This window comes from Ovis aries, chromosome 3 (genome assembly GCF_016772045.2).
Source record: "Ovis aries strain OAR_USU_Benz2616 breed Rambouillet chromosome 3, ARS-UI_Ramb_v3.0, whole genome shotgun sequence".
Taxonomy (NCBI): Eukaryota; Metazoa; Chordata; class Mammalia; order Artiodactyla; family Bovidae; genus Ovis; species Ovis aries.
The window spans coordinates 27,894,071-27,919,598 of record NC_056056.1 but is presented as its reverse complement, the minus strand read 5'-3'; the positions used below and the strand labels follow the sequence as shown (position 1 = coordinate 27,919,598).

Below are 25,528 nucleotides of genomic sequence, written 5' to 3'. Positions count from 1 at the left end.
ATTATGTTTCACAATTTTTCCTTATAAAAGTCACTCTATCTGTAAACACCCAGCAGCTAAACAGTTCCGCCTTATGTTTTCCTCAATTCTTTTCTTCTCTGGCAGAGTAGCATGGTATTTCTTGGCTCCCAACAAAGAGGTGTCGGAGAGAGACAAAGGGGAAGGCTAACATTTGATCTCTCTAAAAAGTGCAACTTACGAAGCCAGGAGGGCCCAAGAGCAGGGGTTAGCCCCGCCCACTTCTCCACTGGCACAGCTCCTGGCCAGCCCAATAATTGAGCTATGACGCAAAGGTCACGTGAGCAGTGGCGGTCCCGTGATGCGTTCGAGCAGTACGTGGCAGATTCACTCAGACAAGTCCTCCCTGCCCGGTTTCTGCCACCTACTCCCATCTAGACTTTTTTTTTTTTTCTCATTAAATGCCTCTCACCTCCTCGCTTTCACTTTGGGGAGGGTGAACTACCAGACTCCCTCTCCAACTCTAACTACCCTAGGCCCAGCAACCAGCCCTCGCCTTCTAGTAAGAGGAGGGGAATCTATTAGCGCCTAGGCGAGTTACGGCTCTGATTGGGTGTGAGATCCTGTCAATCTCCAGGCTTTTCCAATAAAAACCCGCTTCCGCCTAGCTTCCCGTTCTTCCATTGGCCTGAGTGCGAGGAAGGCGGAGGAAAAGGGTAAATCGAGCTCTCGCGGGAACAGCGCTTTGCCCTCAGTGCGCAGGTGCAAAGGCTCTTGGATTGGGGCCCCGGGCAGGGGGCGGTCTTGAAGACGCGTCGTTTGGTTTGGCCTCAGTGACGGCGCTCTCTGTCTTCAACCGCTGGGCGGAAGGCGTTTGTTAGGGGCCCGGCCAAGAAAGAGGCCTTCGAGGTTCCCGATGGTGTCCATGACTTTCAAGCGGAGCCGCAGCGACCGGTTCTACAGCACCCGGTGCTGCGGCTGTTGCCATGTCCGCACCGGGACGATCATCCTGGGGACCTGGTACATGGTAAGGGCGGGCGAGGAGGGAGGGAAGGGGCCATGGTCGGGGGAGGATACGCTGGAGCGGGAAGCGGGAGGGACTCCTATTCGAACGGGAGGATCCACTGGGAGGGGATAGGGCGGGAAGGCCTCGGAGACCTTCTTTTTAGTGGCCTCTTAACTTTGAAGCGGGGAGACTTGTGTCTGGGAATCGGAGTGGGGGTGGGAGGGACCGGGGACACTGTTGGGGTTTTTTTTTAGACGAGAATGAGGAGAAAAGTGGGATTGGGGAAGGCACAGGCGTTGCGGCCTGGGGTGGAGGGGGGCTGCGGGAGGAGAGAGCTCGACTTTGGTGTGGTCAGTTCTGGAAATGACCAGGCTGCGGGATCATTATGTGTGCTTTCGTGATCCAAAGGAACTGACCCCCACTTCCCCCCCGGCCCCACCGTCCGTCAGTGCTTCCTGGGATTTATTTTTTTTTACCTCCTCTAAGGAAAGAATTAGGAGCGCACCTTCCGAGATGCAGCCTAGTTTTAAACATTATTGTTTTACCTGAAGGGAAGGCAAGAGATCCAGTTTAACACAGTTGTCTCTTGTTTCTGGAGCTTATTTGTTACAGTGTGTTTGGGATGTAGGCAGACAGATCTCTGTTGTGAGTCTGGAAATTCTCTTGGAGGTAATACCTTTGGCCAGGATTTTCTTACTATCTACCTTTTTCCTAACGCAGTAGGTTTTCTCCTGCCCGCTGGTGAGACGCTTTTCACCACAGACCCATGCAGGGTTTTGAGACTTTTGTCTAGAACCTGCTGTGTTTTGGTAACGTGCTAACATTCCCGGCGGGGGCCAGGATTTGTGTAATTCTGTGTCGTAACCAGGTTGACAGTGTTACTGATTGGTGGTTCACTAATAATGCCTTTGTGATTCCTTAGCACCATCTCCACTACTATCCGTTTTCATTGAAGCTCATTTATGATTTGTAAATATGTGATTCCGTTTAGGTAGTCTGGGGTTATGATGACTTCACAGAAGTTTTGAAAAACTACTCATATTGTCGGCTTGGTCATCTTTGCTAATGACTGTGATTTAAAAAATTTTTGTTTTTGTTTTGAGAGGTTGTAGTATTAGTGGTAATGCAGTTTCTGATAACTTTGTGAACTGCAAAAAAAAATCATAGATTTTTTTTTTTTTTTTTTGCCTTTCTCTGTTCTCATTTCTTCCGAACCCAGAGTTTCCATCGAAATTATTGCTGTTTGGTAAGCAGCAGATGAGAATCATCTTCGGTTAGGCAGATACAATTTCATGCCCACGCACAGGGGGCCTGAACTCCACCTTATTCCTTATTTACATTTTTTTTTTTTTTTTACCATCTTGCTTCATTAATGTACTTGAATTACTTCATTAAAAACAAAACGTGAATGGGTAGGCTTGTTTGTTTTTAAGCTTATTTTAATATTTCCTCTACTTTTATCTTCAGAAACATTGCTATGATTATATCACCTTTCCCCACAAAGACCCTCACCCCTTTTGTATTTTAACTGATTTGTATACTGGACATGCATTATAGTTCTAATTTTGTTCTTCATTTTTTTAAAGGACTGGGTCTTAAGTTTCTTTTGTTGTCCTTAGCTCTGCCTTCCCTAAATGAATAATTCAGATCTTTAGGGTCCTCAAGCCTCTTATTCAACCTTCATCCCTGGAAGTTGACCTTCCCTTTTACTTAATTGAAAAAGAGTCCAGCAACCTGGGACTCTTCCATGCAAACTTAATCTTCCTGTTTCTTCTCAGATCCTTCCCTCCATTCACAGAACAAAGGATTTCTAACTCCTTGAAAAGAAAGTAAGCACCATCTCAGTTTCAGCCATCTGAATGTAATTGGCTGTGTTTCTTTCCAAGGCAGGTATTTTTTTTGATGCTGTGGACTTAGTTCATAAAAAAGAAGAAAGAAATAGCAAGCAAAAGTGGGAGTTATAAACCATGAAACTCAAAATGCAGAGAGAAGGATTTTAGTAAGGGCATTTATTCTCTCAAAATAGGGAACAGGGAGTTTTACATCTGTTTCCCACTGGAAGGACTTGATGTGAAAACATTTTGCATGGAGCTCCGTTTTTCCATGCTTTAGTCTCATAAAAAGATGCCATAAACTATTCTTTCTTTGCATGAATTTTTCTAGTTCATGGAATATAATATGCTGCTTACATCAGTTCATCTGCTTTAAGAGATATGTTGCTCATCTACAGTGCAAAATGGCTGTGGTGCACATACGAAACTACAGGGATGTGTGTGATTCATCTTTTGTCTTCCTATCAGCTGCTACACAGAGGCTCTCAAGTGTTTTCTTGTCTTGATCGTGGCATCTGCCCTTAAGATACTGATGGCATTGCAATGAAGTTTGGAGCAAAGATCTGAAAGTGCAGTGTCAAGGAACGAGAAGCTAATCAGTAATAACAGATTCAAATTAGGTTAAGGATTAGAAAAGGCCGTTGGTTTTGTTGATTATAGTATTGCTGGTGACGTTCAAAACTGTGGCTTTGGGATCCTGGCAACGTAAAGACATAATTTCTGCCTAGCTGGGGAGACAACATTTAAAAACCAAGACCACCAAGACACAAAGAAGACTTGTCCAAACAGAGCACTTTTTTTTTTTTTTTTTTCCCAGAAGCTTCTTTACTAAGAGAAATGATATGGGAGTGAGTGAAATCCAAGTACCTTTACTCTTCTTCCTGTATTCCAGGTGGGAGAATATTTATGATTCTCCTTGAGGTTGCCCTGTGCTGTTTAGAACCTGGGGGTGCAGTCCTCAAGCTCTTGCTGGTTGCAGATGCTGTGGCAATAACTTTCTATTGGATACAGTGTCACTGCTTTCTAGCATCTGCTGCTGCTGAGGTCATGTTAGGTGATTGTACACTGTGTGCCAAAGGGTAGATTATATGGTAGTAAATAGTGCAGAAGACACTGAGAAGCCAGAGCCAGTTACTATATGTACCAGCCCTGAAGTGCTAGCCTTTGGCATTTAGATTAAAAGAAGCATGTCCGGGTTAATACCTAGTTTAAATAATAGGGAATTTCAGAATGAGTTCCAGATTAGAGTCTGACATTCATAAATTGTTTTTTCTATCATTTAGTGAAAAATTTGAAGCCAGATGATTTTTAAACATTTTCTTAGGTTGGAAAAGGCCATTGGTTTTGTTGATTATAGTATTGTTGGTGATGTTCAAAAGTGTGGCTTTGGGATCCTGGCAATCTAAGGAGATAGAAGTTCAGATGTTTATTGAATGGTTGAAAATGAGCTTTAAAGTCTACAGCAGCAGTGTTCTCCTTCATGGTTGATGATGTACTACAAGAAGGCATTTAGAGCACTGGTTAAAACTGTAGATCTTGGAAAGGTGTAATAATATATGGCTAATTTTTTATGAATGTCTTCACCATAAACAGTCTAAAAGTGAGGTAGCTAGGGAAGAAGTGAAGACAGGCTCCTCAAGCTGTATTCCTTCCCAGTCCTCACTCCTGACTCCTTTAAATCAGTATGGCTTATTTATATTTCAGAGTTAGTATGTTTCCCTAAACACTTTTTAAAAACTTCATCGACAGAAATCTCAAATACAAAAATAGTGAAATAGTATAAAAGCCTTTCTGTTACTTATACAACTTCAACTACTAACAGCCATTTTGCCAATTCCAGTTAGTTTTGTAATAGTTCAGTTTTCTTGGCGAAGCTTCCTTGCTTCCCAGCCAGAAGAAGCTGGTTTCCTCACTGTTTATTTGGAAGAATTACTGCATACCTCTTGTGTGTACTTATTAAAAATACTAATTACACATTTGAATTTTTCTCCCTACAACATGATATCCTCTTTGAGGGAGAAAGATGCTATGCCTTTCTCTATAAAATGTGTGTGTAATAATAACTTATTACATCGTTTGAAGTATTCATTAGACTATTGTTAAATGAATTGTCTCCTCCAAAAATAGTAGGAATATCTCATTTGTAACTGCACAAAAGGGTAAACAACTGTATGTGTACATTTAACTACATATACATTTAACAGTGTTTTTAAAGACAGTCAGTTTTGGTCTTTATCTGATGACAGCTGTCTGCTGACTTGCCTGAGACCCTTATCAAGATGCCCTAAGACATTGTTCTAATTATAGTCTGAGCAGAAGTTGGGTTGTGGCAGAATATGCTATGGGAAAACTAAAGAGTAAGGATTAAAAAAAATAAACGAAAACCAATCCTCAGGAATCTTCTAGGATGGGTGTGGCTATGAAATGAGAAGCAAAGAGGAATTACTCTCCTGAGGCTGAGTGAGTGCTTCCAAGGATCTGATCCTGTTCCTTTGAAACAATTGAAATGTGACACGTCTGTTCTTTGTTATTGTTTGTTTACTTATATGAAGTGTGCAAAAGGCTTATAACGCAAACCATACTGTTTATCCCAGTAAATGCAGTACCCCTTCTGCATGGATGTGTCCATTGCCCAGGCTGTTGACATATGTGCGTATTTGCTGCATTCTGTACCTCCCGTGTGACTAGCTTTAGAAGTCAATCATTATTTTAATTACATTTTTGCTAATTTTCTTTCCTGAATGCAGTAAAAGGGAAAAATGAATCAGGAATAAATATGCTGGAGTTGTTTGTATGTAGTTGCTTTCTTCAGATTTTGTATTACAAGATCACAAAGTTAATCTTATGTATGTTTGAAAAGTGCTGCATGGAATTTAGAAATACCAATGGTAATCAAAAGTAAATAGAATGGAGTCTGTGAGCATAGGATAGGTGCTCAGGGGCAAAGATAAGATCACAGGATGAGTTTTCCAGATGAGTGCTTTAAAATGTTACATTGAGGTGCTAATGAAATACAATTAATCAGTGAAGAGTTGAAAAATCATTTGAGCTTGTAATGAAATAGTGCTGAAATTTATCATTTCCTTGCTTCTTTTGATTAGACCTGTGATTTATTTTGTTTAATATTCAGAGAATGACTCACAATGAAAAGAATCTTGAAGTGTCACTAATACTAGAAGATAATAGTGGGTGAGTCTGTGACTTACCCAGAAAGAGAAGAAAAGATTTTTATAAATCTTACATGTGATGCAAATATTTAAGAGAGGAAAAATCAACTCCTGAATATTTTTTGATGTGTCATTTCCTTCATTTAGTAATTGAGTTTGCATGTTATTTTTCACACAAATACTTTTCTTTCCTGTACAGAGCTTTTAAACTATGACAGTATTGTGCTTAGTAAAGAAGGGTTTGCTGAATTGATTTTGAACTGATTTCCGTGCACAGAGTATACAGTGTCTTAGTAGAGATATCTGTTCAATAGTTAATTCACCTAATTGTATTAGCTCATAAACCACCTACCCTCTCCCAAAACCCCACTGCAATAAAAATGGGCAGTTAAAATATCCGCCATCAACTGGGGAGTCACCTTGAAAATATGAATTGTCTCTTATAAGATCTTTCAAGTGTTGAAGGATGAAATACCTTGCTTTTGAGCAGTGCAAGGAAAAGGCATGTATTTAGAGAGTAACAAACATTTTGTAGCCTTAGATAATGGTTTATTTTGGAAAGATCTCAAAACAAGAGTTGCTTAGGAATGGTTATAACTGATCCTGTAGTAGTAAGAAGGAAGATGTTTTTAAAAGAACCAGAGTGTGTCCTAGCTCTATCCTGTTAGCACCTCAGTGAGCTTAACACATGATATTTCACTTTGCTGAACCTTAGTTTAACCGTCAGCAAATGAGCATAAGTCATACTTTCTTCACAAGGTTGTTGTGAAGAATAAAGTCAAATAATATATGTAAATTTATTTGATTTATAGTGTATCTTTAGAAATCTCAATTGATTCCGAATTAGGTATTGTAACGTTTATCTCATTTAAAAAACTTGGGCTGCTTGTCTTTGAAAATGTGAAATGCCTTTAGGTGATAAACTTATTTATCATTCAGGGTGGACAGGAGAGAGCTCCATGATAGAGATTGTTTAAAACACTATTGATAAAGAAGCTCAGATGTCCCTTGAAAGTATCCCAGGTTCACAAAGGGAAGGAAGGCAGATGCTGTGGACTTTAGATAGGGAAGCCTATTCCAGTTTTTAAATCATTAGCAGGGTTGTTTTGAGCACTTAAAGGAAGTGGTGCCTCTTGGGATAATTGTGGAATTCACTAACAACTAGAGGCATAAAGAATTTCCTTTTAGAATTGGAGTTACACCCTGGTAGACTAGGAAAATTTACCAGGTACCGGTGATGGGATTTCAGCAAGATGTTTGACAAAGTCTCTAGATGTTACTTTGGACCAGATAAAGACTTTATTGAAAACCCGGATAATCACGATGGTGTGATCACTCATCTAGAGCCAGACATCTTGGAGTGTGAAGTCAAGTGGGCCTTAGAAAGCATCACTACGAACAAAGCTAGTGGAGGTGATGGAATTCCAGTAGAGCTATTTCAAATCCTGAAAGATGATGCTGTGAAAGTGCTGCACTCCATATGCCAGCAAATTTGAAAAACTCAGTAGTGGCCACAAGACTGGAAAAGGTCAGTTTTCATTCCAATCCCAAAGAAAGGCAGTGCCAAAGAATGCTCAAACGACTGCACAGTTGCACTCATCTCACATGCTAGTAAAGTAATGCGCAAAATTCTCCAAGCCAGGCTTCAGGAATATATGAACCGTGAACTTCCTGATGTTCAAGCTGGCTTTAGAAAAGGCAGAGGAACCAGAGATCAAATTGCCAACATGTGCTGGATCATGGAAAAAGCAAGAGAGTTCCAGAAAAACATCGATTTCTGCTTTATTGACTGTGCCAAAGCCTTTGACTGTGTGGATGACAATAAACTGTGGAAAATTCTGAAAGAGATGGGAATACCAGACCACCTAACCTGCCTCTTGAGAAATGTGTATGCAGGTCAGGAAGCAACAGTTAGAACTGGACATGGAACAACAGACTGGTTCCCAATAGGAAAAGGAGTACATCAAGGCTGTATATTGTCACCCTGCTTATTTAACTTCTATGCAGAGTACATCATGAGAAACGCTGGGCTGGAAGAAGCACAAGCTGAAATCAAGATTGCCGGGAGAAATGTCAATAACCTCAGATATGCAGATGACACCACCCTTATGGCAGAAAGTGAAGAGGAGCTAAAAGCCTCTTGATGAAAGTGAGAGGAGAGTGAAAAAGTTGGCTTAAAGCTCAACATTCAGAAAACGAAGATCATGGCATCTGGTCCCATCACTTCATGGGAAATAGATGGGGAAACAGTAGAAACAGTGTCAGACTTTATTTTTCTGGGCTCCAAAATCACTGCAGGTGGTGACTGCAGCCATGAAATTAAAAGACGCTTGCTCCTTGGAAGAAAAGTTATGACCAACCTAGATAGTATTCAAAAGCAGAGACATTACTTTGCTGACTAAGGTCCGTCTAGTCAAGGCTATGGCTTTTCCTGTGGTCATGTATGGATGTGAGAGTTGGACTGTGAAGAAAGCTGAGCGCCGAAGAATTGATGCTTTTGAACTGTGGTGTTGGAGAAGACTCTGGAGAGTCCCTTGGACTGCAAGGAGATCCAACCAGTCCATTCTGAAGGAGATCAACCCTGGAATTTCTTTGGAAGGAATGATGCTAAAGCTGAAGCTCCAGTACTTTGGCCACCTCATGAGAAGAGTTGACTCATTGGAAAAGACTCTGATGTTGGGAGGGATTAGGGGCAGGAGGAAAAGGGGACGACAGAGGATGAGATGGCTGGATGGCATTACGGACTCAATGGACGTGAGTTTGAGTGAACTCCGGGAGTTGGTGATGGACAGGGAGGCCTGGTGTGCTGTGATTCATGGGGTCGCAAATAGTCGGACATGACTGAGCGACTGAACTGAACTGAACTGAACTGAGCAAAGTTGGCTTAAAACTCAACATTCAGTAAAATAAGACCATGGCATCCAGTCCCATCTCTTCATGGCAAATAGATGGGGAACATTGGAAACAGTGAGAGGCTTAATTTTGGGGGGCTCCAAAATCACTGCAGATGGTGACTGCAGTCATGAAACTAAAAGATGCTTGCTCCTTGGAAGAAAAGCTATGACCAACCTAGTAGACAGCATATTAAAAAGCAGGGACGTTACTTTGCTGACAAAGGTCCATCTAGTCAAAGCTATGGTTTTTCCAGTAGTCATGTATGGATGTAAGAGTTGGAGTATAAAGAAAGCTGAGCGCCAAAGAATTGATGTTTTTGAACTGTGGTGTTGGAGAAGACTCTTGAGAGTCCCTTGGACTGCAGGGAGATCCAACCAGTCCATTATTGAGGAGATCAGCCCTGGGTATTCATTGGAAGGACTGATGCTGAAGCTGAAACTCCCAGTACTTTGGCCACCTGATTCGAAGAACTGACTCACTGGCAAAGACCTGATGCTGGGAAAGATTGAAGGCAGGAGGGGAAGGGGAGGACAGATGATGAGATGGTTGGATGGCATCACTGACTCGATAGATGTGACTTTGAGCAAGCTTCGGGATTTTGTGATGGACAGGGAGGCCTGGCGTGCTGCAGTCCATGGAGTCGCAAAGAGTTGGACATTGATTGAGAGACTAAACTGAACTGAGGTGTTAGAGGAGCACTTACTCAGAAGGGGTAACAAAACATCTCAAAGCATAAAATTAAGACCAGCAGGCGGAAGTTAAGTGATGTAGTCAAAGTCTTTTTAAGCATTTGAGTATAGCTCAAGAGGAAATAATTCCTTACTACTGTACAGTAGATACTGTGGAGAGGCCTTAGACTTACCTGATGGATCATTAACATACCTAGACATGGAAATTATATTTATCTGATAGATCAGCTGCTTCAAATCCAGAAATTCTGAGATAGGAGTATGAATAAATACGTGACTCAAATGAGCAATTTGTGATCTCTCATTTTTCATTGTTGTGCCTTTTTATTCTGTTTTATTAATATAGCATCCGTCCAGCATCTTTTCTATGAAATGATTAAGTTTATACTTTATGAAACATTTAACATATTCTTAAAGTCACATTGTGTATTTTATCTCACAGGTAGTCCCATTTTGTGTCTTTATTACCTCAGGGAAGATGATAGTTAAATAGAAGACGTCTAAAGATTGTGTTGGGGACTGCTTCTTGATTAATAATATAGTTGATAAAATGTTATCTTTCATAGGTGGTCAACCTGTTGATGGCAATTCTGCTGACTGTGGAGGTAACACACCCAAACTCAATGCCAGCTGTCAACATTCAGTATGAAGTCATTGGCAATTACTATTCGTCTGAGAGAATGGCTGGTATGTTTTTAGTTGAAACTTTCGCCATTGATTGTTGTTATACTTGCTGAGGCACAAATGTGTTTGTAGGCTTTTCAAAAACACTCAGAATTAAAGTTTAGCATTTGTAGCCAGAAGATCAAGTGGACTGCTAGGAGATTTCTGAGAAATGTGCATTGTCTGCATTGAAATACTGTGGAAAGAGGAGGAGAGAAGAGATTAGAAGACTGAGTCTTTGAGGGTCAGCTGGTAAGTGTAGTAGAGGAGTTTTGCTCGTGGAACAGAATCCTACAGTAAAATATAGAATACGAATTATTTGAATATTTGGTGGTATCTTTTGCTCAGGGTCTCAATTAATATATTTTTATTGTTTAGATGAAGAGTTGACATTGGACTTTAGAGTATTCCTAGAACATTCATGGAAATTACTTTTTTAAAATTATTTACTCCCAATAGTATTTTTATTATTTATCTTTCTCTAAAGTGCAAGTTTAATTTTATGTTAAAAATCATGTTAAAAATTTAATATTTGAATAGAAAATTATGCTGCAGACTTTTTAGTGTGAACAGTTTCTTCAGAAAAATGTTCTCAGTTCATATGTGTTTTATATTTATAATATTACAGGATCTTAATTTTATTTTTAGATTAGCTTTTGTCATAAACTGCACATTTTTACATTATGATCCTCTCTGGTCCATTAATGAAGTGGCTTTTTTTTTTAATGGTTATTAATTCAGATGATTATTGTCCTCAGGCCTAAGCTATTTCTTACAGCAGGTAGAGTTTTGTGGCCATCCATAACGCATTATAGTATGGTGACACTAACAGTTGTTCATGTTGTGCTCTTTAAAGTGTTTTTGTTCTGTTTTTACATGAGTATCCTAGTTTTACTTTCAAACATATATAATCTTTTAATTTTGTTGTCAAATTGATAACAGAAATACCAAGAATATATGGAAACATTCCTTCTGGCATTTGATTTTTTTTTTCTGAATAAATCTGTTTTTAATTAAAAACCAGAATAGAACAATAAACGTTAGCTTCTGATAATGATATTTTTTTTGGCATTTATAAACTTTAACTCCAGGCTGTAAAATTTTACTGAATCTGCTAATGTCAGCATTTTCCTTTGTCATGTATATTGCTCTTAAAATTGAGTTGTAGAAAAGATTGATGGTTACTGAGATTCTCGTAGGTCTGTGCAACTGGCTCTTTAGTCACAAGTTTATTGTGTGTTGGCTGACTGTTGTCGCTGCTGCAGAGAAAATCACATTATTCATTATATTTTTGTTGATCGTATTCTACTGAAGCCCTCAGTTCAGTTCAGTCGCTCAGTCATGTCCGACTCTTTGCTACCCCATGGACTGCAGCACGCCAGGCTTCCCTGTCCATCACCAACTCCCAGAGCTTACTCAAACTCATGTCCATCAAGTTGGTGATGCCATCCAACCATCTCATCCTCTGTTGTCCCCTTCTCCCGCCTTCAGTCTCCCAACATCAGGGTCTTTCAGATGAGTCAGTTCTTCATATCTAGTGGCCAGAGTATTGGAGTTTCAGCTTTAGCATCAGTCCTTCCAATGAATGTAAGCAAATATAAAAATACATTGTTCTCGGTAATCCCGTAGTTGGTATTTCTTGGAAGGTAAAATTTGACCTTCCACAGACCTGGTGTTGCAAAGGTAAGTTAATTTCTGATTCCTGGCCTGATAACTAATTTTTTTAAAAATGAAGTTTGTGATTAATTATTTTTAACCAGCCAAACAGGCTGTAACACTCAGTTTATACTAAGTAACTTCCACAGCATATGCAAGCTGTTTTTCAAATAGGAATTTATCATTACTTATACTTAGCTGGGAGATGGGTGAATACTTGGGACCTCCCAGAGGAGGTTCTGAATATGGTGCAAATCTGAGGTTCTTCTCTGGGCATTGAGCCCCTCATGTTTTGCTTGCGTTATTGATTCACGCCTCCTGGAGTATCCCTTGTTCCAGGCGTTAAATGTGGTTTGCACCCAGCACCCCATCTCTGCTCTGTTTTGCTATTTGTTGCTCCAGTGGAAGACCGTGAGCTTCACTTTAATTATTTCAGTATTTCATGAAGTCTAAATCAACTTGTAGTCTTCCAGTAATGGGTTTTTGAAAGCTAGTTGTTTGAATTACACATTTTGCTTTCAAGTTTTTTAATATCTGGATTCTTCCCTTTGAGAGCCATTGTGTGGTGCAGCAGGGAAGTTCTTTAAGTCTTTAACGTTTAGTTGTCCTGTATCCTCTAGGAAAATTTAGAGAGAGCTCTTCTTAGTTCAGTGCCAGCTACTGATACTGTTTGTACTGCCAAGTGACACAGTGATACATAACACTTATCCAGTGTGTGAACACTGAGCAGGTAGTCTAATTATTCATCGTTATTAGTGCCTTTCAGGTTCTTGATATTTAGCCAGAGCCAGAGAATCAGCTTTAGATTCTTACAGTGCTGAGAAGCTTGCATCAGGTCAAGTGTGGGTGCTTTTTGGTTTGTTTTGTTTGAGATCACATGAGCACTTTGTGAAAAAGTTTAGTGGACATGGATTGATGTAGAGAAAGGCAGCAACCCGAGGGCGGATTGAGGAACAGAGGAGAAAACAGACCTGGATGTAGCAGAGAAGGCACGGTGAAGGGATTCAGCGCAGGGAGTTTGGGTGTTGAGGTGGGAAAGGGACATTGAGGGAGAACTTTGACTTTGAGGTGGTTTATTTTATCTTAAGCAAGGGGGGGCGTCTGTACAACTCCGTGTTTAAACAAATACCAGCCTTTTGCTCCAGTTGAACCCTGCTTATCTCACAAGACTCAACTTGTGTTATTTCATTTATATTTTTTCCCTGAGGCTAAAGGCAAAACGAATTGTTTTTTGCTTCTGTTGTAGCACTTGCCGCATTGCATTGTAATTATGTTTGCCCATATTCAAAACTTAGACCCTGGGCAGAGATCTGTCTCTGGCAGAGTACCAGGTTCACGTGCTGTCCGAAATGAGTGACCCTGAGTTGTAGCAGTTTAACAAATAAGAAAGAGCAAAGGCATGAATTTCTTAAGCTTCATTTCTTAATGACATTTTGTCAAAACTGCTTTTTGTTATATAAGTAGCTTAATTAGATTTTTGCTTCTGTTTTCATAGATAATGCCTGTGTTCTTTTTGCCGTCTCTGTTCTTATGTTTATAATCAGTTCAATGCTGGTATACGGAGCAATTTCTGTAAGTATTCTATACTTTTCTCCTGGAGTTTTGACTTTACTGCATGGCACTTAATCATTCCGTATATGTGATGTGATGTTGTGGTTATTTTTCCCTTCAGTACCAAGTGGGTTGGCTGATTCCGTTCTTCTGTTACCGGCTTTTTGACTTTGTTCTCAGCTGCCTGGTTGCTATCAGTTCTCTGACTTATTTGCCAAGAATCAAGGAATATCTGGATCAGTTAGTAAGTGTGTATGCTAATAAACTTAAAAAAATTTTTTTCATTTGTTGAAAATCAAAGTCAGCTTTTGGGTACCATTTCTATTTAATCTACTATGTTTTATTTTTTTAAAGTGTTTTAAAGTAATTAGCATTACTACCGTTACTGACCATATTGAAACCAAAAAGATGAAAATAGAGTATCTTCTTACACCATGTGGATAATTAAATATTAAAAGTCCCTAAAGATGGATATCATAGAACTTCAGGAGTAGTTCAAGTTTTGAGTGTATGAAAAGTAAATAAATAATTGGACTGTGTTTGGCAGTCATTGGAGTTGTACTCATTGGCACTCATTGGTACTGTCAAAGAGAGTACCTTCTGTCTTTGCAGGCATCTGTAGCAAATATGTGAGTGCTTCCTATATTCTTCACTCTATTCTAGGCAAACTGTTGATGTATGGTGTATAAACATAACATCCTTCTCTTCAAGGAGCAAACCATGTATTTGGGGAATCAAGACATGAAGATCTTACTTGTAATAATAAACTAGGGCTATCTCATGACAGCAGGAAGTGAGCAAAGGTTAATGCTATGGGATGGAGGGGTAGGGAACACTGTGGCCTGAAATAAGGTCTGGTGGATGGAGGTGTAGGATCCAGATAAATGAAAATTAATTTCAAAAATGCATCTTTTAGGTATTTTATTGAAACCTGCTGTAGAGAGTCCATCTTGCATACTGCAAACTTACTGTTTGTTCATTCAAAAAAACATTTATTGATTGCTTCCTATGTGCAAGGCACTCTCCTTGAGGGGTCTAAAACTCCCTTCTGCTCTGCCTATTTGTCCCTGCCTTTTTTTTATAGCCTGATTTTCCCTATAAAGATGACCTCTTGGCATTGGACTCCAGCTGCCTCCTGTTCATTGTTCTTGTGTTCTTTGCCTTGTTCATCATTTTTAAGGTGAGTTGCTGACTTAAGTATTTGGTGGGGAAGGGGGGCCATTTGGGCTGTGAGAGTATCCTTCCAGACCTTCTTGTTGCCGTGTCTCCTCACAGCTCTCCTTATTCTAATGTGATAGAGAGAGCTCCCAGGGAATGTCTCCTGTTCTTTTCAGGCAGTGGTTGGAGATAACCAGGATTCTTCTTGTCTAGGAACATCATGTTTTTGGACATGGTTCATGGTTGGGATTGAAAATCTCTTAAAATTCCCAAAGTTCAGAAATAGAATTCCTTCTGCAGCATAGTGGTTGTCACACGTGAAATGGAATCCCAGACTTGTGTTTCTCTGTAAAAGCTTGTGACATTTAAGTGAGGGCACACAGGGAAAGCTCCTGGCCTGTACTTGGTCCAAGTGGATGCCGGTTCACTTCTCTGTGGAGAAAATGTGGGGAGAGCATTATAAGACTCCTTAATTTTACAGCAGGTAAATTTAAATTAAAATTAAATTTATAAATTAAAAAATAAATAAAGTTAGTTGCTCAGTTGTGTCTGACTCTGTTCAACCCTATGGACTATAGCCCACCAGGCTCCTCTGTCCATGGAGTTTTTCAGATAGGAATACTGGAGTGGGTTGCCATTTCCTTCTCCAGGGGATTGTCCCAACCCAGGGACTGAGCCTGCATCTCTTATATCTTCTGCACTGGCAGGCGAGTTCTATACCAGTAGAGCCACCTGGGAAGCCCTGACAGAAGGAAAAGGCAACTGCTGCCAGTGGCTTCACGGTGCAGCCACATTAAAACTATAATTTTAAATACAGTTGAGTTTCGAGTATATGTAAATTTTGTTTGTATTCCTTTAGGCTTATCTGATTAATTGTGTTTGGAACTGCTATAAATACATCAACAACAGAAACATGCCAGAGATTGCTGTGTACCCAGCCTTTGAGGCACCTCCACAGGTGAATGATCTTTTATGATATTAAAGCTTCACTAGCCATTATTGAGAATTCCCAAAAGAACCTGAACCTTGACTTTCTCTTCAGTGCCATAACTATGGTTTAGGGCACGAGTAGCTTAAATCTACAAGTTTCAGCATTTCCCAGTTGGAATCCTGGGTATGTGGGCTGGAGACACTCTGTACTGCTCATCTCATTCCATCTGGCCAATGGTTTTGACTCATGATCAGTCTCCAAGTGTTGCATTTTGAGGGGGAGACCAGTCAGCGAACAGCCGTATGAGCGATGCCAGGCTCTTGGCTTCTGGAACTTCTGAGGGTAGGATACCATCAGCTGAAGCTTGTGGTGTTTTCCAAAAACATTCATAGGATCCAAAGGGGAAGCTGACTTTCCTGTAGGGAGAAGAATGCAGTAGGTTCCATGAGTCTGTTGGGAGGTCTCCTTCTCAGACCCTCTAGGTGCTGCTGTGCTGTCTTCCAGGCTTCCAGCATGTAGAGTATATATGGCCCATGTAGCGTCAGCCTGTCACGTTGGAGTCACTTAGCTTAAAAATGCCACTCTTTACCTAGGTATGCCCTTCACCTTAGAGCAGGCAATAGAAGTGCTTAATACTTTGACTACAGATTCTGATAAAATACAACCTCATACTGGAGGGTTCCTGTAGCAGGGTTCAGCGGGCCCTTCGCTGAGATCCTCCATTCCTGAGGTGACTTGGCCTGGCTGCTTTATCAGTCACAGTGGAGCACGGGGAGGGCAGTACATACTGCCTGTCAGGGTATCCTGGTGGCCTCAGGGTCTGTTCAGAAGCAAAATTGTCTCTGCCTTCCCTTCTTACCTTCCTCTTCTGTTACCTCGCTAGTGATCTTGGATCAGACATATCATATCCCCTGCATGTAAAGCTCCAGGTTATTAGTTACCTCTACTCCCAAGAATTATAGTTGACCCTTGGACACCATGGCTTTTAACTAGAGAGTCCACTAACATGTAGATGTTTCTCAGTAGTAAATACTACAATACTACCCAGTCTGCATTTAGTCCATAGATGTGGAACCACAGATACAGAGGGCTGACTGTGCAATGTTGGCACCCCTAACGTTCTCATTACTCAAGGGTCAGGTATCCTGAAGAGTCAGGTGTACTTAGCTAACAGTTTCTTTAGCTCTCCTCTGTGGGTTGGTATATCCCTATTTAAGGTATTAAATCTGAAAACTGAATTATTAAGATAGAAATTTAAAGGAGAATTAAGTCCAATATAATTTTTCCTTATCTCTCTTCAGTATGTTTTGCCAACCTATGAAATGGCAGTGAAGATGCCTGAGAAAGAACCACCACCTCCTTACATACCTGCCTGAAGAAATTCTGCCTTTTTTCAATAAACCCTATACCAGCTTTTTGTCTTGTTCATTTTACAGAATGCTGCAACACAGGGCTCGATACAAAGTACATTTTCCTTTGTTTAAGCATTTATTTTCAAACACTAACAAGCTTTTTGGATACCTATTAAAAGTCAGATTTTGTTGTTGTTGTTAAGTATGTTACATTTTAGTAGTTTTTGAAGACAATCTAGGTTAAGCAAGAGCAAAGTGCCATTGTTTGCCTTTGATTGGGGGGTGGGTGGGAAAGGGGCATTCTCTACACATATTCTTTTTTAACTTTGCACTTTCTTTATATAATAGTTTGCATTTTGGTTATTTGCTGCCCTGGATACATTCAGGAAGAATGAATTAAATATTCAGGGTGAATGAGTCCAGTTTAAGATCTGAAGTTTTCAGCTATAAAAATACAAAAAATATATAACATTTTAACTTGACTGTGGAAGATGATGGTTGCATGTTTCTAATTTGTATGTGTTTCCATCTTTGAGATACGATGCTTTAATAAATCTCTTAAATATTTATTGTTGTTTTTAATCTATTACTCTTTTTTTGTTAAAACCCAACATTTTCCATTATAAGCAACTCAGACTGCCACAGATTTTTGGCACTTTGAGAACAGCCATAGCCAAGCTTGGTGGACCCAACCTGGCATTGTTTTTCTCCTTGGAATGGGAATGGTGGACCATTATGGCCTGTGATCACTACTTCATTCAAGGCACATTTGTCTTTTTGGGAAAGGACAGGCCTTAGATTTTATGTAGAGAACAGTCATAATATTAATCCTAATTATTACCCCCAGGAAGGGAAAAACTATTAAGGGGTCATTTTCCAGTAGAGGGAAATCTGTTGTTACCTAATGCTAAATATCCTAGTAAATAGGCCAAAACTATTTGCCTTTAAAAGTTAATTTTTTCCCCCTCTGCTAGTGTTAGAGAAAAATTTTAGTAGGTTACTTAGTATGTTTGATTCTAAAATTCAGATAGAGATAACACTGAAAGATAAATGTTTAGCCCAGTTTTTTAAAATATGAATTAACTTTGGGATTTACTTGGTAGTCCAGAGGATAAGACTCTTGAGCTCCCAGTGCAGGGTGTCCAGGTTTGATCCATGGGAATCAAGGTCCTGGGAAACTAGGTCCTGCATGCAAGCTACAAGTAAGGATCTCATTGTGAGTAGTTCATACATTTCATCATTTTGACCCCTAAGTTTGACACTCCCTTCTCGTTCCCATAAGAATGTCTCATGAGATACTAATGCCCTCCTAATTGACAGAGTTCTATTATCCTAACTCCAGTTTTTGTTTTTTATCATTGAACGTTATCAGCTACCCAACCTTCAAAGTCTGCCTTCTGTTTGGCCTTCAAAATACTAAGGTTTGTCTTATCTTTTTAAAATGTTTTCAGTTTCCTTCTCTAGCTTTCTACATCTGCGTTCCTCCATGCCACTATTGTGGTTTTTGGCCATCTTGCTTCACTTTTTCAGTTTATCACTGTGAATGTAGCTGCAAAAGCTCTGTAAAGTTTCAAGTGTTTACAAGGTCTGTGAATTGAGTCCTGTGAGATCTTTGTTCCAAAGACTGAGCTCACCAGAATATACATTCTCTGTGCATTGTAAACACAATTGCTGTAATGGAAGAGCATGGACTGTAGCATACCAGGTTCCTCTGCCCATGGAATTCTCTAGGCACTCCACTGGAGAGGATAGTCATTCCCTTCTCCAGGGGTCTTCCCAACCCAGAGACTGAACCCTGGTCTCCCACATTGCAGGCAGATCCTTTACCATCTGAAAGAAAGAAACCCGGGGAAGCCCATAAAAGACAGTACATGGGAAATTCTGTGAATTGGCCATTCTCTGCTGCTGCTAAGTCGCTTCAGTCGTGTCTGACTCTGCGACCCCATAGACGGCAGCCCACCAGGTTCCCCCATCCCTGGGATTCTCCAGGCAAGAATACTGGAGGGGGTTGCCATTTCCTTCTCCAATGCATGAAAGTGAAGTCGCTCAGTCATGTCCGACTCTTAGCGACCCCATGGACTTCAGCCTACCAGGCTCCTCTGTCCGTTCGATTTTCCAGGTAAGTACTGGAGTGGGTTGCCATGGCCTCCCATTCTCTGATCATCTGACAAATGAACTTCCAGTGAACTGGCTTTGGAGAATGACTTGTTGAATTGGCCTGCCTCCTTTCCTGGAGTACTTACCTCCTTTACAGTTCAGTTTAAGTGTATTTGAGTCTCTGTTAGTGAACAACTTGGCAATAAGGCCTTTCTTTTTTTGTTCCATCTATAGCAGTTCAATGACCTACACAAACTGGAGGTGTTGGGGTGGGGTGCAGTGGGATGTTCACTGAATGAAACAATTTGTCTCCACAAAATTTTCACTGGTAATAGATTATTTTTAGTATAAATTTCAGTCAGTTCAGTCGCTTAGTTGTGTCTGACTGTGCCACCCCATGGACTGCAGCATGCCAGGCCTCCCTGTCCCTCAGCAACTCCCGGGGTTTACTCAAACTCATGGCCATTGAGTCGGTGATGTCATCCAACCATCTCATCCTCTGTCATCCCCTTCTCCTCTCACCTTCCAGTCTTTAGCAGCATCAGGGTCTTTTCAAATGAGTCAGTGCTTCGCATCAGGTGGCCAAACTATTGGGGTTTGAGCTTCAAGGTCAGTCCTTCCAATGAATATTCAGGACTGATTTCCTTTAGGATGGACTGGTTGGATCTCCTTGCTGTCCAAGGGACTCCCAAGAGTCTTCTCCAACACCGCAGTGCAAAAGCATCAATTCTTTGGCACTCAGCTTTCTTCATAGTCCGGCTCTCACATCTATACATGACCACTGGAAAAACTATAGCCTTACTAGACGGACCTTTGTCGGCAAAGTAATGTCTGTGATTTTTAATATGCTGTCTAGGTTGGTCATAACTTTTCTTCCAGGGAGCAAGCGTCTTTCATGGCTTCAAATTTCATGGCTATAAATTTGGTATCATCTAAATGTGGGACACACCACACTTGCATTTAATTAATTTTTAAAAAAGATGATTTTGCGCTGTGCTGGGTCTTTGTTGCTGTCCACAGGCTTCCTCTTGTTTCGGCAAGCTGGGACTACTCTTCGTTGTAGTGCTTAAGTGTCTCATTGCAGTGGCTTCTCTTGCAGAGCACCGGCTCTAGGGCTTTAGTAGTTGGAACCCACAGGCCTAGCAGTTGCAGCTTGCAGGCTCTAGAGCTTGGAGCTCAGTAGTTGTGGCACATGGGCTTAACTGTTCCAAGGCACGTGGGATCTTCTCTGACCAGGGGTTGAGCCCCTGTCCCCTGCATTGCAAGGCAGAGTTAACCACTGAACCACCAAGGAAGCCCCCATGCCTACATTCAAAGGGTCTTAAAAATGAGACCAAGAAACTTCCCACTGATAACTATACATTTTATTCCTTCTGTTAGATGGTGTACCAATCGCCCTGTTTTCCAGTCTGTGACTAATTTGTTCCGTCATCATGGAACTTGCTTCTAAGTCTATAGTTCCAATGTTCCTTGTTAGGCAAACGCTAAGTGTGCCGTTTTCAGGCCTCCTTTTGCTGAGAGAAGGAATATGTTATAAATAAGCCCAAGGGTTGACTGAAAGAAAAAGTCGTAATTTTGCTTTTCTGAGGTTGCTTTGTTTTTTTTCAATAAAGTCATGACTTTTAAGTATGAGAAAATAATTTATGAGCAGGAGAATGTTGCCACCTAACGTGGAATAAGGACACGTGAGGGGCAGAATGGTGGAATGAGCACAGGATCTGGAGTCAGAAGGTTGAAATTCAATTCCTCATGTCACCAAGCTATTACTCTCTCATCTTGGGAAACTTAGCTGGGATCTGAGCTTCAGTTTCTGCATCTGTAAAATCAAGAAAATGCAAATTCCTGGCCTATGGACTTCTTGGAGTTGTTCTTAGGATCAAGTGAGGTAACAGAAATGGAAAGGTTGGCAGTTATAAAGCACTGTGCAAATATTACCATGAGGGGCTGTGTTGAGAAAGGAATGGGTAAAGGAAGGCCTGAAGAGGAAGTATTTGACCTGGAAACCAGAAAAAGAGTAACTGTTTTCTGGTTTGTTAAAAAGGAGTTTTGTATCTGTCGTCATTCAGTTAGGTAGCTCAAAATCCAAGCAACCTAACAAGGCATCAGGAAAGCTGATTTATATTCCTGGCCCTCCCATCAGTTAAATGAAATTAGTAAATAACTCTTTGCAAACAAGTGACTGCCCAGATTCCATCTTTCTCTGACCTTCTCTGACTTTTTTTTTTTTTCCCAACAGTTATCTTTTAAAGAGAAAAATAATTTTAAAACTTCCATATATACCCATTTAGTTATCATTTCTAGTGCTCTTCATTCCATTCATAGGTACACATTTTCAATTTGTTATCATTCTTCAGCCGGAGGACATGTGTTACTTTTTTCTGTTTTTTTTTTTTTTTGCCAGCATGGTTCTGCTGCTGCTGAATTCTTTTGGCTTTTGCATGTCTGAAAATGTCTTTAATTTATTTCTGTTTTCAAAAGCTATTTTCCCAGGGTACGGAATTCTAGGTTGTCAGGTTTTTTTTTCTCACCTGGGACTATAAAGATGTGGCTGCACTGTCTTTCTGGACACATAGTTTCCACTGAGAAAATTGCTGTCTTCCTTAACTTTGTTCTTCTGTATGGAAAGCCTCTTTTTTTTTTTCCTTCAGGTAATTAAAAGTTTTTCTCTATCACTGATTTTGAGCAATTTGTTTATGATGTTCCTTGATTGTACATTTTTTTTACATTATGTGCATTTTTTTATGTTGTGTGTGTTTTTTTAACTTTTTATTTTGTATTGCTGCTCCTAAGTCACTTCAGTCGTGTCCAACCCTGTGTGACCCCACAGACGGCAGCCCACCAGGCTCACCTGTCCCTGGGATTCTCCAGGCAAGAGCACTGGAGTGGGTTGACATTTCCTTCTCCAATGCATGAAAGCGAAAAGTGAAAGTGAAGTTGCTCAGTCGTGTCCGACCCTCAGCGACCCCATGGACTGCAGCCTACCAGGCTCCTCCATCCATGGGATTTTCCAGGCAAGAGTACTGGAGTGGGGGTGCCATTGCTTTCTCCATTATTTTGTGTTGGGGTATAGCTAATCAGCAATGTTGTAGTTTTAGGTGAATAGTGAAGGGACTCAGCAATACATATACATGGAAATACATGTATCCATCCTCCCCCAAACTCTACTCCCATCCAAGCTGGCACACAACATTGAGCAGAATTCCACGTGCTATGCAATAGGTCTTTGTTGGTTATCCGTTTTAAATATAGCAGGGTGTACATGACCTTTCCAAAATGCCTAACTATTCCTTGTGTGTGTTTCTTGTGGTTAGGGTTCATTGACCTTGGATCTGTGGGTTTATAGCTTTCATCAAGTTTGGAAACTTTTTCAGCCATTATTTCTTCAAAGATTTCTTCTTGTCTTCCCTTCCCTGTCCTCTGAGGATGATATCTGGTTGGAAAGATAAGAGTAGACTTCCTATAGTGATGTGATTTGAGATAAGCCTTGAAAATTGGACATATATGAACCAGTGAAAAAGTTGGCTTAAAGCTCAACATTCAGAAAACTAATATCATGGCATCTGGTCCCATCACTTCATGGGAAATGGATAGGGAAACAATGGAAACAGTGGCAGACTTTATTTTTTGGGGCTCCAAAATCACTGCAGATGGTGACTGCAGCCATGAAATTTTTTAAAAGACGCTTGCTCCTTGGAAGAAAAGTTATGACCAACCTAGATAGCATATTGAAAAGCAGAGACATTACTTTGCCAACAAAGGTCCATCTAGTCAAGGCTATGGTTTTTCCAGTCGTCATGTATGGATGCGAGAGTTGGACTGTGAAGAAAGCTGAGCGCCGAAGAATTGATGCTTTTGAACTGTGGTGTTGGAGAAGACTCTTGAGAGTCCTTTGGACTGCAAGGGGATCCAACCAGTCCATTCTGAAGGAGATCAGCCCTGGGATTTCTTTGGAGGGAATGATGCTGAAGCTGAAACTCCAGTACTTTGGCCACCTGATGCAAAGAGTTGACTCATTGGAAAAGACTCTGATGCTGGGAAAGATTGAAGGCAGGAGGAGAAGGGGATGACAGAGGATGAGATGGCTGGGTGGCATCACTGAGTCGATGGACGTGAGTCTGAGTGAACTCTGGAAGTTGGTGATGGACAGGGAGGCCTGGCGTGCTGCGATTCATGGGGTCACAAAGAGTCGGACACGACTGAGCAATTGAACTGAACTGAACCGGTGAAGATGTGGGATAGATGACTTGATAACTTATTTAACGCAAAAAGCTCAAGACAGGGAAGTGGACACCAAGCCTTCATGTCTGTGTGGTTGGAAGGATCGCAGTATCACTAGCAGAAATGAGAATAAAGGAGAGGAAGTTCATTAAAGAGGAGAGGATAAGTTCACTCTTGGAAATGCTTGAGCTTGGGGTACTTTTGTAATTTGTGAATAGAGAGTACCACAGGCAGGGTAATTGATGGAGTTCTACTTCCCAGGAGCAGGATTAGGACAAGAGACCCAGATTTTGGAGTTTCCCTGGTGGCTCAGATGGTAAAGAATCCACCTGCAATTTGGGAGACCTGGGTTCGATCCTTGGGTTAGGAAGATCCCCTGGAGGAGGGCATGGCTACTCATTCCAGTATTCTTGTCTGAAGAATCACCATGGACAGAAGAGCCTGGTGGGCTACAGTCCATGGGGTTGCAAGGAGTTGGACATGACTGAACGACTAGGCACAGCACCAGAGAAGTGGTAGCTGAAACCACATCAGATGAAATTCCCGACATAGATGCTACATAACCAAAGCAGCCCTGGTCATTCAGATTTTCCACCCCAGCTGTTTATTCTAGGGAAAGAAAGAAATCATCACAAATCTGTCATCTGGCTCTTCCATCTCTCCTCTTTCCCCTTTATCTCAAGACCAGCATATTCCAGACTGAGGCTGCCCTGTAAGTGTGAGTGCCAGAATGAAGATGAAGATCTATGAAAGACACATAACAGAGCAAGAAGTCAATTTGTGTTGCTAGAAGACCCTGAGGTTTTGGAGTCATTCATTACCAGAGCATAACCGAGCTAGAGTGGAGTGATAAAGAAACAGTTTCTTAGAACTGTAAAAACAACAGAGCAGTAGTAAAGTGAGTTTTTAAAGGAAGCTACCCATAATTTACTCCCTAAGCTAACCATAGGGAGTAAGCTAACTCCCTAAGCTTACTCTCTACATATGCCTACCTGCAAATGTGCTGAAACAGACCATTACAGTTCATGTTGCTTCTCCCCCTGCATTTCTTCAGAGAAGGAGCCTGTGGTGGAGGAACACCAACACCCCCGCTAGAGGAGGCCAGAGGAAGGGCCTGTCTGCAGAGCCCTTGCCCAGCACAGAGCCGCTCTTGTCAGGCAGTGGAGTGAAATGGAGCGAAGCCATTTCCTCAGCATCCTTCAACTCTTGGAAAAAGTAATGCCAGGTTATTTCTTCTGACAAATAATCTATCCTGCCTATTTACTATCCTGCCAAGGTAGGGCTAAATATCAGCCCTGTTCGTGAACTTTTCTTAATATTTCCTGAAATCCTGGTCCCACTGTAGACTGTAAAACTGCACACAGTGATGAAGAATTTAAAGCAATTCAGCAGTGAACAATGCAGGCATCAGCTCTGTGCTCCTGGAGCCTACAGTTGAGTGGGGTATAGAAATAAAGACACTATATATACATATACTGGAGAAGGAAATGGCAACCCACTCCAGTACTCTTGCCTGGAAAACCCCATGGACGGAGAAGCCTGGTAGGCTGCAGTCCATGGGGTCGCTAAGAGTCGGACATGACTGAGCGACTTCACTTTCACTTTTCCCTCCCATGCATTGGAGAAGGAAATGGCAACCCCCTCCAGTGTTCTTGCCTGGAGAATCCCAGGGATGGGGGAGCCTGGTGGGCTGCTGTCTATGGTGTCGCACAGAGTAAGACACGACTGAAGTGACTTAGCAGCAGCAGCGTATACATGTATATATAGTGAGTGAAGTGAGTGAAAGTGCTCAGTCGTGTCTGACTCTGCGACCCCGTAGACTATACAGTCCATGGAATTCTCCAGGCCAGAATACTGGAGTGGGTAGCCTTTTCCTTCTCCAGGGGGATCTTCCCAACCCAGGGATCGAACCCAGGTCTCCTGCATTGCAGGCAGATTCTTTACCAGCTGAGCTATACACTTTATATATATGTGAAATACACAGATATTGATACTGTGTGTATATATATATATATATATATATATATATATATATACTGTATATATGAAACACAGGTATTGATACCATAATAAATTGGAAAGGAAGAAAGAGTAGGAAAGAATCTAATTAAAACTGTTTTCCAAACTGCTGACTGGGAAATAGTAAATCATGAACTCTGTTTAGATATTTATGACCAGATCTTTTTTTTAAAAAAATGAAACAGAACTGAATGGACATGAATAAAGCAGATTAATTAGAGTGTGTCACAGGTGGTAATGGCAAATACTGTTTCAGGAAACTGCTATTTCTGTTGTACATAACCCTACTGGATATTTATGTCGCTCTCAGATTATGATATAAAATGTAGCTGTTAC

At 41.0% G+C, this 25,528-nt stretch overlaps 1 protein-coding gene across 1 annotated transcript; it reads left to right on the top strand.

The window, feature by feature from the left end:
- The first annotated feature begins 734 nt into the window (after positions 1 to 734).
- LAPTM4A (lysosomal protein transmembrane 4 alpha) lies at positions 735 to 17,425 on the top strand. Its single transcript, XM_004005708.5, has 7 exons — positions 735 to 985; positions 10,114 to 10,234; positions 13,362 to 13,438; positions 13,539 to 13,661; positions 14,502 to 14,597; positions 15,435 to 15,533; positions 16,808 to 17,425. Exons 1-7 carry the CDS (start codon positions 875 to 877, stop codon positions 16,880 to 16,882), a joined length of 702 nt encoding a protein of 233 aa, XP_004005757.1. The 5' UTR covers positions 735 to 874; the 3' UTR covers positions 16,883 to 17,425.
- Positions 17,426 to 25,528: the final 8,103 nt, after the last annotated feature.